Raw genomic sequence first — 13,197 nt, 5'->3', positions numbered from 1 at the left:
GGGGGGGAAGCCCTGAAGAACAGCAGGGGCAGCAGCCTGAACCCCCCCAATGAAATGGGGATGGTGAAACTGCAGGGATTTGGGGTGGGGGGGACACTGAGAACCACCTCCCTCTCATCACCATGTGGGTGCGGGGGGGGCACAGTGCATCATCCCCCCCCCATGTTACAGCCCTGCCCCCACCCGTAGGGCTGCGAGGATGAGGAAGGAAAAGCTGGGGGGGGGTCCTTAACATGTCAATAAAAAGCTCAAAGTGTTGTTAGTAGAGAAAGGGGAGCAGACTGGAGCACCCCCCCCCCACACACACACACCCCGGGGTCTGAGGAATTGGGGGGGGGGGGGCAGGCGGTGCGGGGGGGCTCAGGAGGGCATACACTGCACCCGGTCCGGACCCTCCTCCTCCTCATCGGAGCTGTCAGATGAACTGGGGGATTCATCCGAGTCGGCGTCCGGCGCACCCGGCTCCCGTCGGCGCTGCTGGGAAAGGGGGGAATTAAGGTGGGGGGGTTTATTTGGGGAGGGGGGGGAAGGGGGAACTGGGGGGGGGCATTTACCCGGTGGTGACGCCTCTGTCGCAGGTGGTGCATGAGGAACCAGAGCATGTGGCTGTCGAACATGTCGGTGTGGTGCAGGCTGTCCTCGTCACGCTCCATCTTGTTCTTCTTGATCACCTGCAGCCACCACACCATGGGGGGGTTATAAGGGGAGGGGGAGGGTCAGGACCCCCCTGCAGCCCCATAGCTGGGGTCTCACCCACCTCTTTGAGGCCGGTCAGCTCGGTGGGGGTCACTGCTGTGGGCGCCCAGATCTTCACGTCGTGGTCCAGGCCGCTGGTGGCCAACACCGGGAGGTGGGGGTGTGGCTCCAGGCAGTTCACCTGGGGGGGGGGACACAAGGAGGGGACGTGGAGGTGAATGGAGGGCACCCATGGGTGCAGCTGAATGGGGATGGGGTCAGGAATGGGCACAGGGATGTGAATTGGGAGGAGGGACACACAGAAACATGAATGGGGGAACACAGAGGTGCAGAGATGAATGGGGGGGGTGGGCACAGAGATGAGTGGGGAGGGGGGACAGGTTTGAATGGAAGGAGATGATGGGTGCAGGGATGTGACTGGGGGGCACAGACAGACATGAATGGGGGGCAGGAACAGAAACATGAACTGGGGGGGACACAGTGACAGGTCCACGGGGGGGCTGACAATCAGCACTGCTAGGTGCTGCAGCCTCGGCTGCTCAGAATCTCATCCCTGCGCAGCCGGGTGGGCTGAGCCCATGGGGATGGACACGGGGGGGATGGGGATGGTGCTGAGGGGCTCCCCGTGCCCCCCCCGCCCCGTACATCCATCCCATGGGGCCGTGCCAGCCCATCGCCGTCCCCATCAGCATGCAAAGGGTGCACCCAGCCCTGAGTAATGTGTGCGGCGCCGAGGGGAGCAACGGGGGGAGGAAAGCAAAGGGAAAAACAGAACCTGGCAGCACCGCAGCCCGGCGGGGGGGGGGGGGGGGGGGGGGGGGGGGGGGGGGGGGGGGGGGGGGGGCGGCTGAGACGCGCTGCCGGCCGGGGGTGGCGGTGCCAGTGGCACCAGGACGGGCTGGCAAACAGCCGCGGCCACCCACACAAAGGGCGGCTGTGCTGCACTCACAGCCCCGCAGCAGCACGGCCGTCCCCGCTGTCAGCACCAGGGTGGGGTGGAAATGGGGGGGGGGGCAGGAATTGTCGCTGTGGAGCTGAGCACGGAGCGTGGGAATGGCCCCGATGCAGCTGGGGGCGCTGCAGGGTGCTGAGCTGCCGCCCCCTGCCCGGGGTGGGGGCACACGGGGGTCCTGCCCTCTGCATCCCCAGCTGAGCTGCTCCCCGAGCTCTGCTCAGCACACAGGGGCTCCTCAATGGGATGTACAGGCTGCGCTGTCAGGCTGAGGGAGCACGGCGGGATGCTGACACAAACTGGGGGGTCGGTGTGGGGTGTGGATGGAACAAGGACGGAGCAGTGAACTCACCACGCCGCCCTTATCGCCCTCCATGAACTGCACGATCTGGCAGGAGGATTTCTCCCACAGGAAGATGTGGCCGCAGTCGCTGCCGCTCACCACAAATTCACTTTTGGGGCCATAAAAGTTGACGCCTTTCACTGCAAAGGAACAGGAGGGAGCGGGGTGAGACCCACACAGCCCGGCAGCGCCCCATGCTCCTCCATGCTCCCCTCCATGCTCCCCTCCATGCTCCCCTCTCCCCTCTGCTCCCCTCCCAGCAGTGAGTTTCCAAGGTTACCGGCGCGGATCTCTTCCGTCCCCAGACACAGAACAGCTCATTCTTCTGAGCCCACGACTTTAAGAGTCTTGGAAGGGAGCGATGGGATGTTCAGGATGTTCGGGATGTTCGGAGCTGCCCCACCGGCTCATGGGGATCCATCATCCCACCACAGGGATGGGCCCCCCTCGGCCCCAGCCCGGACCCCCCAGCCTGACTCCACCCCCAGCCTCAGTGTGGCCACCACAGCCCCAGAGCCTGAAGCCCCCAACCAGCCCCCCCAGCCACAACGTGACCCACCAGCCCCACCCCACGTGCAAAGCATCCCCCCCCCCGCTGACCGGTGGCGTTGTTGCGGTGCCCTTTGTATCTCTTGATGTACTCGGCGCCGTCGCTGTGCGAGGAGTTGAACAGGTAGATGTCCTCATCGTTGTAACTGGCCAGCAGCTCTGCAGGGGGGGGCTTTCCAATGCAAACAGCAGGGGGGGGGGGGGGGGCAGAGAGGTGAGTGGTGGGACGGCCCCCCCAGCTTCACCCCAGTGCTTTGGGGGGGGCTGGGACTCACCGGAGCCGTCGTGGCTGTACACCAGGCAGGTGATGTTTGCTTTGGACTCGCTGTTTACCTAAAGGGAAAGCATGGAGCTCTGAGCCCACCCCTCCCCTGCCGGGACCCTGCACACCTTACAGGCAGAGCAGGAGATGGCTGAGCCTGCCCAAGCTGAGCACGGGAGTGGAGAATTTGGGTCAGATTAGGGACAAACGAGAGCACTGGGGTGCAGGTTCAGCTGCTCCTGGTGCTGTGCAGGCAGGAGGTGGGTGAGGGGCTCGGGCAGCTCACCAGGTGGTGGGGGCAGAACTTCTTCAACACGCCGTTGTTCTCATTCTCGTCGATCTTCCGCTGGTCATAGATCCTGGGGGAGGAAGGAAGCGCGGCACTAAGGACGTGCGGCACTAAGGACGTGTGGCACTCACCCCAAATGCAGGCAGAGCTCTGAGGGCCGTCAGGGCCAAACGGGGTGGCTCAGCCCCGACCTGGAGATGTCACATCGGACACCACAGCCCTCGCTGATGCTCTGCAGAGCCACGAGTGGATGGGAGAGGCAGGAACTGCAGCCCAAGCAGCTCGGTGTCACCTCTCATCACGTCGCAGGCGCTGCTCGGCAGTGCACGGCAATGGCAATGTCAGTGGCTGTGAACACGCAGGCTGCAACCTGCGCTCAGGGACACGACTGTCAGCGCCGTGCTGCGCCCCACGGGAGCTGTTAACCCCACTAACCCCACTGCTCCTCCTGCAGGAAGGATGGGGTGGGGATGGGGCATGGCCGCCGAAAAAGGCAGCAGATGGAGGAGGGGGGACTGAGCAATGAGGGCTCTCCTGGAAGGCGCCGCTGCTCTGCTCGCAGCCCGCTGAGCACACGTGGGAAGGCTGGCGATGCCGCCGGCACAGCAGCCGCCTGCAGGGCTGGGGCTGTGAGCGGTGCTGGCAGCACAGAGCAGCGAGGCCGGCACCTCTGTGCAGCTGCACGGCCAGGGCTCAGCATCACCCCTCCCTATAAAGGCAGCGAGAGGATGCTTGGTGAGGATGGGGGATGAGCAGCCCTGCTAAGTGCAGGAGCTGCTCATGGGGAGACACAACCTCTGCCCAAAGCAGAGAGAGGGTCTGGGTCTGACAACAGAGCCCTGAGTGCCCAGCCCCACTGAAACCAACAGCTTCCCCCAGCCTTAACCTCGGCTCCAAGGCGCACCAGGCCTGGAGGCTGAGGACTGAGAGAAGAAGATGGCTCAGGAGCTCGTTAAGGCCAAGAGAATCACTGCCTCCGGGGGAAGGGAGAGCCGGGCTTGGCAGCGGATTCCAGTGCTAAACCTCCACGGATCCAAATCCCTCTCTGTTAATCCTGCTCGTCTTCGTGCTGCTTACGGGAGCGGGCTTTGCAGGCATTAAGGGCTGCCGTGCTGGGGGGGCACCCACTCACCTCACAAACTGATCTCTGCCTCCCACAGCAAACTGGAAGGTGTTGGCTGGGTTCACGAAGATGGTGTACAGCCCCACCTTCTTCTCCTTTTCCTTCGTCACCACCAGTTTCCTTTAAGAGACAGAGAATAACAGCAACAACCACCAACAAAAAAATCCACCTCGGATTCCAAACAGGGCCCAGATGGGAAACGCAGGAGCAGCACGAGCTCTTACTCACAGACAAAAAACACACAGAACCTCCCAACCACTGCAGCTCCCAACCCCAGCTCTGTCTGTGACTCAAACACAGTGAAATCATCCCCTGGCGTCGGCCTCCAAAAACGTCCGAAGGGTTTCATGGCCCAGCAGATCGGGGCCGGCAGCGAGAGCAGAATCAGATTAACTCCAAAGCCAAAACCTTCTGCTGTTATTTCCCCCCCCCGTCTCGCTGTAATGAGGCCCAGATTGAGCGGAATCCGACACACTGCCGCCTCCCTTTCCCTCCCCCCCCCAGGAGCTGGGGAAAATATTTCAGCAGATGAACCCAGGCAGCATCCTGGGGAGGGAGCAGCGAGCTGCAGAGCTGCTCTTGTCCTGGTTATGAAACAGATGCGTTCGGGGCTGCAGACAAAAGCCCTCATGCACAGAAATAAAAGCGGAGCTCCAGGAGCTGAGCTGTGAAGCTCTGAGCTCTAAGCAGGATCATCTCTGGAATAACAGTGCTGTGCTGGAGAAGCGCCCCAGCTCCAAACACAGACAGCTGCTGGAACAGCCCACGGCTCTGATGGAGGGCTGTCAGGAATGGCTGAACTCTGCTCCTTTGTTATGGGTTTCTGATTAATTGGGATAACACTCATGCAATGAGTGAGGTGGGACACGGCTGCATGGGGACACACAGCAGCAGCACTGCTGCTCCCTACCTGCGCTCCATGCCGGTGGAGGACAAGGTTTAATTGCACACTAATTAATGAGGATCGTAGCCACACTTCTACCAAACCCACCCGGGGTCCCACGGCTGCCCCTCCTGAGCAGCAGAACCTGTCTGATCCCCATCCCACACCCCACAGGGAACACAGCGCTGTCACAGCCCCCAAACATCGCATGTCCAGAAGGAAAGCAGCGGCCCAACACACCAACACAATGGTTATGGGGCAGAGACCCTCAGCCCAGAGCCCACAGCCCCCCACCCTCACTCGGTCCTGGCAGCAGGAGGGGGGTACTCACGAGGCAGGTCGGTCTTGTCGCAGGTCAATGGTGAAGACTACAGCATCTTCACCTGCTGATAGGAAAGTGCATGGAGAATCCGGTTCTAGGGCCAGCTGGAAGATAAATACTCGGGCATTGGTTCCCTTTTCACCCAACAATGAGCTGAGATCCCTTTCTCCCCATAAACCACCCACATCTCTGTGCCCTCGATGCCCCACAGCTGCTCTGCTGGGCAGCACAACGAGGGGGTCAGGGCAGTTATGAGGCACTGAAGGGCAGTTCTGGGGGCTCACCTTGTGCGAAGCTCCTTTGTGCTGTGCCACGCGCTTGGTGCTCCTGCAGCACTGCGTGGCCGAGAGCTCAGCCACCCGCACCTGCCCGTCCCGAGCACACATGGCCAGCGTGGAGTCACCGCTGTTGGGGAGGAACTTGGCCTGGAAGAGAGTGAGCAGAAGGCGAGGGCTCATGGCTGCGTCCGAGGAGGAAAGAGGATCTGACCCTCTGCCTCATCCCCAGGGGCACGGATGCAGCTGGAGGGCTGAGAAACCGTCCCGGCTCTTTTTGGAGAACCCAGAGGAGACACGTGAAGGATCACGGCCTCAGTGAGCCCGGCTGTCCGGGCCCCCTCTGGCGGCAGCAAAGCTGTGGCACAGCACAGCACCATCGCAATGCTGCTCCTCCCAGACCGGGCTCTGAGCAGCAGCACCAGGGGGGGCTCTGGGCAGAGAAGCAAAGTGGGACGTGCAGCTCCCCCCCACCCCAGTTTGGTGGTTGGCGCAGCCACTGCGTCCCCCCAGCTGCGAGAACAGCCCCTTCTCCTGCTCTGCACAGCACAGGCAGGGAAACCACCCCCCGTTATCCCGCTGGGTGGGACACGCTGCCCACAGAGAGCAGAGCAGGAGCCCCCGACCCGGCCGGGCACAGTGCGCTCCTCACCTGGAAGACGTTGCTCTTGTGGCCGCTCTCGAACTCCAGCACCGGCCGCCTCCGCACCCAGTCCCACACCACCACTTTGAGGTCGTCGCTGCCGCTGGCCAGCCACGTGCCGCGCTGGTTGAAGTGCAGCGTGTTGACGCAGCCCGTGTGGCCCTCCAGGCCGTGCTGCAGGCGGAAGCGCTGCACGAAGAGCCGGGCCCCGCAGGCCTCGTAGACGAAGCGGGGGCTGCAGCCCAGCTCCCTGTCCCGCAGCGCACGGATCGCCCGCCAGCGGGGCTGCGGCAGCGCCGTGGTCTCCGAGGACACCCAGTCCTCCAGCGCCTGCTCGTCGTCCGAGGAGTCTCGGTCGTGGTTGGCACGTTTGCGCTGGGCGCGGCGGTGGGATCGCTGCTGCTCCTCCTCCTCGTCCTCTTCCTCCTCCTCCTCCGAGTGTGAGCAGTCGAGGGTGCGCGTCTCCTCGTTGATGGAGTAGTGCCCCGTGTCGTCCATGCTGTCAGAGTCCTTCTCCTCCCCTGAGCTCTCGGTGTCGGTGTCGCGGCTCTCGGTGCTGGTGCGGTTGGGCCCCACGTCGTCTCCCGTGAGGCTCAGGCTGAGGTCGGACGCCTCCACCTCGATGCCGGAGGAAATTTCTCTGCCCTCCTCGGCCGACATCTCCTCCGGGCTGCTGGACAGGCTGCCTGCAGCACACACAGCGCTGTGAGCTCCCAGCGGGACACACCGGGCTGTGACACCTCCCGGCCCACCTGCGCTTCCCACCCCACCCATCCCTGCATGACGGCACAGCAGCAAAGCACGTGTCCCCGTGGCACGGAGCGGAGCCCTGCCCCTTCCAGCCTCTGCTCTGCACCCAGCGCCAGCCCCCAGCACCGCACCCCCTCCAGGCTGGGTCCCTCTTTCTGTCTCCCCCAGCTCTGTCCCCCTGGGGCTGAGCTCCCCCCGCCCTCACCATTGGCGATGTCCGTCTTTCCATCCATGCTGCTCCCTTTATCCGACATCTCCTTCCCCTGCGTGTGCTTCCCCTGAGGGCAAGAGAGGGAGAGAGCAGGAGCTGGAGCGGCCCCGCCGCGGGGACCACGTTGTCCTGAAACACGAAGGAACTTAGTGAGCAGACCCAGCACACCCCACAGCCCCACCGCCCCTCATCCCCCACAAAGCCCACCAGCTCCCCTCCAGCCATAGACTCTGACCCTGCACACCCCACGGGATCACCCAGTGCTGCTCCCCCAACACCTGGATCACAAGGAGAGCTGGGCCTGCCCTTCCATCTCAGCACCTGCACCCACAGCTGCCCCAGCGGGTGCTCTGAAGGTTCTGAAGACCCTTCCCACACACAGCACAACCCCCCAGTTCCCCTCCAGCCCCCCAAGGGGACACTGGGGCCACCCATTTCTGCACAGAATGCAGCAGACACCACATCAGAAAGCGATGCTTCCCCATGGATGGGCACAGCACACCCTGACCCTGCGAGGGTGCAGAAGCCCGGCCCAGACCCGAGGAGACACAGTGGGTAAGGACGAGCAGTGCAGGCTCTGCCAAGGAAGGGAGAGAAATCCAACCATTTCAGGGGGGTTTTGCTCACTCAGCGCTCCCCCCTCCTGGTTTTAGGCCAGGCTCCCTCAGTTACACAGAAGGCAAAGCCAAAGCCGGGCCATCATTAACGGCACTTACAGCAAACAGCACCGAGATTAACCAGGAATTAACACCAGCCCCGGGCAGCAGCCAAAGGCCAAACGAGGGATGGGCGCCCACCAGCACCCAGTGCCAGCACCCAGTGCCAGCCCCCGTCCCACAGCCCGACCCCCCTCCCAGGCACCGACATCCGGGTTCTGTGCTGCCCTGTGCTGCATCTGGACAGGATCAGCTCCGAGCGCTCACATGCTCACAGCACCCTGTGAGGGCCCTATAAATATCCCTCCACATGCCACAGCCGCCCGGCTGCCTCGGCACCGAGCCGCCTCCCGAGCTCATCCCCAACAACAAGGGACCCTCGGGGTCCGGCCCCTCCACTCTGGGCTCACATGCAGCACCATCCGCTCCAGCACCTCGTGCTGCCCCACAGCACCACTCAGCCATGGGCCGCAGCAGCACCGAGCACTGGGCCGCCAATGGGGCGTTCACAGCCATTCTGTCCCCAAACGATTCCTGCCTGTGATATTTACACAGCTCTATAAACACCACGCAGCCACAGCGGGCACATACACAAAGAGGAAACTGCGAGGCTGAAAAAACAGCCCCACAACCCAGAGCCCCTCGGCCCCATTTCCAACCCACCCCCCACCCCAGAGCTGCCTCGTGGTGTTGGCGCTGCTGGTGCCCCCCCCCACGTGTTGTGCTGGGCTCCTTTCAGCCTCTTCTATTTAAGGAAAGTTCTCTCATCGGGGCCGGCCGGCGGCAGCTCGTGGTGTGGGGCAGCTCTGGGGCCAGCAGGTAGCTCAGCCCCCACAGAAAGCCCCACCAACCCACAGCGCCCACCCCAAATCCTGCTGTGGGGCAGGGGGAGCCTCTGGATGGCCAACACTTGGGAATAACCCCCTAGTGCTGAAAGATCGGGAGAGGTTTGGGTCATTACAAAGTTTGGGTCATTACAAAGCTCTCGGTCCCGGCTGATGATGCTAATTAAGAAGCTTCCCACTCGCAGTTGAAGGGAGACCCACGGTCCCCATCTCTCTCCCTGGATTGGAGTATTGTGAGCCCACAGACACGCCAACCCACAGCACCTCTATGGGGACACAGAGTCCATCCATTGTGCTGTCCCACAGCAATGCCCCATACCCAGGGCCCTGTCACCCCACAGACCCCCTCGGACCCCTCAGCAATACCCCAAAGCCAGGGTCCTACTGGCCCACAGACCCCTTTGTGCCCCCCCTGTTTGCAGTCTCAGAGCACTATCCCATAGTTAATGCCCTGTTGCCCCACAGACCCCATGTGCCCCCTATTTGCTGTCCCATGGCAAAACCCCACAGCCAGTGCCCTATTATTTGTTTGGGAGAGGGGTAAGCAAGGTAAATATGGCACAGTGTAACCATGCTCCTAATGAACTGCAGTTAATGAGCCCTTCAGCACCCTGCATCTCCCCTTTCCCATCCAGAGACCACAAGGATGGGGGCTCCAGCTCAATGGGGAGCTCATGGATCCCCACAAAGAGGAACTGAGGGAAGTGGGCACAACCCCAGGAACAAGGAAACCCCCACATACGAGGAGCTGGGAGCTCCCTGCCATGAGCTGACACCAAGAATCCAGTGTCACAACAGAGATCAGCACCGACACGGCCCCAAAAAGCAACGCAGAGGAAGGAAGGACAGATGGACAGACAGACCCCAGGAGCACAACCTGCTCGTCACAAACAGCCCCTCCAGTCAGCTCCCATCTCCCACTATGGAGCCTTTACTGGGAGGCGCTGCCCGGTGCCCGACTCACCTGCAAGCAGTGGCGGAGGTCTGCAGGCAGAGGAAGGGTTAAGGCCTGGGGGGGTCCCAGCACAGCGGCACCACAGGGACAACGGTCCTGGAAAGGAGGGGTGACAGAGCCACACAGCAGATAAGGGTTGGACACAGGGGTAGGGGGAGCCCCAGGAGCCCTTCCATGAGGTGATGGCATTATGGGGGTGGGAGGGACCCCGTCTGCCCCCAAAGGGCTGAGGGCTTTTGAGTCTACAGAAACAGCGACAATGGTCTCACATGGGGGGTCCTGGGGCACAAAGACTCCTTTAATGTCCCCCCATAAAGGATAAAGGACCCCACCATCCTCCAGCCCTCAAGCAGGGTTGGAGGATCACCATGGAGCAGCAAAGACGCCCCCAGCTCCCCCTAGAACGGGCACTGATGCTCTACAGGTCACAGGACTCCCCTCTTCCCCCCCCCCATAACTTCCAAAAGGCACTTTGCCCCCATGGGGAGCATGGGGAGACCTGGGGGGGCAGGGATTCCTTCCTGTCCCCACCAAAAGCATTAAAGCATCCTGACCCCCAGCTCAGGGAAAGCAGGGCCACTTCCCATGGAGGGGGTGACCCCTTGGGAAGAGCAAAGTGTCCCCCCCAGTTCCCAGCACTTCCCCAAAAGACGCAGGGTGCCCTGGGTGGCAGAGCAGGGAGTCCCTGCAAAGAGCCCCCAGCGGCATCACAAACCCAAGGGAGAAACAAGGACCCTCTTTTTGTGCTCCCCCACCAGTCACAGCAACCCCCGAGGGACACCCGGGACCACGGGATGGGCAAGAACCTCAGCCCCAAAGGGACAACGTTCCCATGGGGGGACGAGGAATCCCTTCCAAAGGGACAGTGTACCCGGGGCAGGCAGCAGGAAGCCTCCTCCGTGCCCCCCTGAAGGCACAGTGAGCCCCTGGGAAGAGCAGGGACTCCCCCAAAGGGGGAACGGCCCCATGGGTGCGGCAGGGACCCCCCTGCACCCACCCGAGAAGAGCAGGGACCCCTGAGGGGCACCAAGTGCCCCCCCACCCCAACTAAAGAAGGGGAGCCCCCAGCAAAGAGCACGGATTCCCCCCTTAAAGGGGCAGCGGCGCCGCAGGGGGAGCAGGGAACCCAACTGCCCCCCTCCTAAAGAGCAGCACCCTCCGAGGGGCAACAGGGACCCCTGGGAACAGCAGGGACCCCCTTCATGGGGGCAACGGCCACACGCGGGGCGCCAGGACCCTCCTGCAGCCCCTGAAGCGGCAGCGACCCCCGAGGGACCCCAAAGGAGCCCAAAGGACCCCACGGGACCCCAGGCGGCCCCTCCCCCGGACGCGGTTCCCGCACGGCGCAGCCCGGCCCCCAACAGGGGCCCGCAGGGGCCTCGGGGCCCACTAGGCCTCAGCCGGGGGGGGGGGGGGGGGAAGAGCAGGCCGCAAACCCGGGCCCAACCGCTACCGGGAGGGATTAGAGGGGAAACCAACACCGCTCCCCGCTCGGCGGCCCCGCACCGACCCTTTTGCCGCCGTTCCCGGCCAACGCTCAGACGCGAGACCCGCGCTCCCCAACTGCTCCCCCTCCGCCGGCCCCGAGCCCAATCGTCGCCATCTCAGTGCGCCGCCTCCAGACGCTTTACGGCACCGCGGCGTCCTTTACGGCAGCGCTGCGCGCTTTACGGCATCGCATCTCCTTCTACGGCCCGGCGGCGCGCTTTACGGCACCGGCCGCTGCGCGACACCGCAGCACCGCCCCGCTGTCGCCATGGCAACGGAGGCAGCGCCCCCTCCCGCTGTGTTTTGGTCGGGTCGAAGGTCGCCCCGCGCGTGGCAGCGTTATCACGTGACCCCCTGCTCCCCCCCCCCCCATTGTAGGGTCGTCCCACACCCGCCCGCTGTTATTATAGGGCCGCCCCATTGTCCCCCCGTCACTGTGGGCTGTGACCCACTGCTGTTGTAGGGTCATCCCTTGTGGGCCCCTCCCGTGTTGCTGTGGGTCACCCCATCCCCTAATGTTATGTAGGGTCACCCCCTCCCCTATAGTCACTATAGGGTCACACCATCCCCTAATGACACTATAGGGTCACACCCCCCACCGCTGTCACTGCTGGGACCCCCCCTGTCCCCCTTATGGAACTGCAGGGTCCCATTCCCTGCTGTGTTACTGTAGGATCATCCCCCCCCACCTGTCATTGTAGGGTCACCCTGTTATTATGGGGTCACATCCACCCCCTGTTATCATAGGGCCGCCCCATGGTTCTCTTTAAGTCATTATAGGGTCACCCCCTGACCCCTCTGGTGTTATTATAGGGTCACCCCATGACCTCTATGATTGTCGTTAAACCATCCCATGTTATTGTATGATCCCCCTGTTATTGTAGGGTCACATCCCCCCCATGTTACTGTAGGGTCACACCCCCCCCGTTACTGTAGGGTCACTTCCCCCCCATGTTACTGTAGGGTCACATCCCCCCCATGTTACTGTAGGGTCCCCCCACAGCCCTCACTGTCTCTGTAGGGTCACCCCGAGTTGCTGTAGGGTCCCACGAGCTCCTCCACGTGGCGGTGCCACGGTTCCATCACCTTTATTGGGGCCGTGGCGGCCGCCCTCCACCCGCAGGGTGTCCCCACGTGTGGGGTTGGGGACAGCAGCGCCCCCCCCCAGCCCGGCACCCGGCTCCTCCTGCCCCCCAAGTGCCGCCCCATCCCACGGGGACACTGGGGACGTTGTGACACCACACCCAGCTCCGCTCCGTCCCACGAAGGATCCTTCGTCCTCCTCATCCTCGTCAGGGCGTTAATGACCCCAATTAACGAGCCGGGCCGGCCTCGATGCTCGGCAGCAGGACGGGACGTCGCCATCACATGAGCCGACACTGCTCCCCGCTGGCCTCGGGCAGAGTCAGCCCCTCCAGGTCCAGGTTGAGGCCGGGGGGCTGCGGGTGACAGTGGGGATGGGAGGGAATGGGGACGGCTCAGAACAGGGACCCCAGTGTGGGGCATCCCCGAGGGGCACCGACCCCACAGGGTGCCCAGAGCTGCAGGGAAAGGGAAGGGACAGGGGGGACAAGTGGGATGGATGGAGAAGGAGGCAATTAGAGGCGTCTGGGGGGATGAATGGGGACAGTTACTGGGGACAATTACTGGGGATGGTTGGTCAAAGGGGATGGGTGGGGGGCAAGTGGGGGACTGAGAGCTGGGGACACATGGGGATGGTTGGGGCCAAATGGGGGTGGGTGGGAGCTGGGGACAGCTGAGGATGAGCAGAAAGGAGCTCTGGGGACAGCTGGGGACACAATGGGACACACTGGGACACATTGGGACACAATGGGACACACTGGGACACACTGGGACACACTGGGACACACTGGGCCACTCACCGCCTCTCCAGCCAGCTCCTTGGGTGGGTGCCCCAGCTCCTGCAGCTGGATGACAGCAGCCCCCGTCAGCAC

General features: G+C 63.1%; 2 protein-coding genes across 5 annotated transcripts in view; both read right to left on the bottom strand.

The window, feature by feature from the left end:
- Nucleotides 1-6: 6 nt before the first annotated feature.
- Nucleotides 7-11,400, bottom strand: DCAF8 (DDB1 and CUL4 associated factor 8). Of its 4 annotated transcripts, none has more exons than XM_015884288.2 (14): nt 11,265-11,400; nt 9,764-9,850; nt 7,293-7,427; nt 6,347-7,023; nt 5,704-5,844; nt 5,429-5,523; nt 4,224-4,334; nt 3,089-3,161; nt 2,816-2,873; nt 2,592-2,699; nt 2,001-2,131; nt 758-877; nt 555-671; nt 7-477 (listed from the first exon to the last, which is right to left on the bottom strand). In XM_015884288.2, exons 3-14 carry the CDS (start codon nt 7,339-7,341, stop codon nt 361-363), a joined length of 1,797 nt encoding a protein of 598 aa, XP_015739774.1. In that variant the 5' UTR covers nt 7,342-7,427; nt 9,764-9,850; nt 11,265-11,400; the 3' UTR covers nt 7-360. The 4 variants fall into 4 exon arrangements, with proteins under 4 accessions (XP_015739774.1, XP_015739775.1, XP_015739777.1 ...); XM_015884289.2 differs by having other exon boundaries at nt 7,293-7,365; XM_015884291.2 differs by having other exon boundaries at nt 7-474; nt 11,265-11,399.
- Nucleotides 11,401-12,296: 896 nt separating this feature from the next.
- Nucleotides 12,297-13,197, bottom strand: part of PEX19 (peroxisomal biogenesis factor 19) — a 3,186-nt gene continuing 2,285 nt past the window's right edge. The window contains 2 exon segments of the mRNA XM_015884308.2: nt 12,297-12,681; nt 13,126-13,189. Of these exon segments, the coding sequence (XP_015739794.1) occupies nt 12,607-12,681; nt 13,126-13,189 (139 nt within the window). The 3' untranslated portion in view covers nt 12,297-12,606.

Source organism: Coturnix japonica, chromosome 25, assembly GCF_001577835.2.
Source record: "Coturnix japonica isolate 7356 chromosome 25, Coturnix japonica 2.1, whole genome shotgun sequence".
NCBI classification, from domain to species: domain Eukaryota; kingdom Metazoa; phylum Chordata; class Aves; order Galliformes; family Phasianidae; genus Coturnix; species Coturnix japonica.
This window is presented reverse-complemented; position numbering and strand designations above follow the sequence as displayed.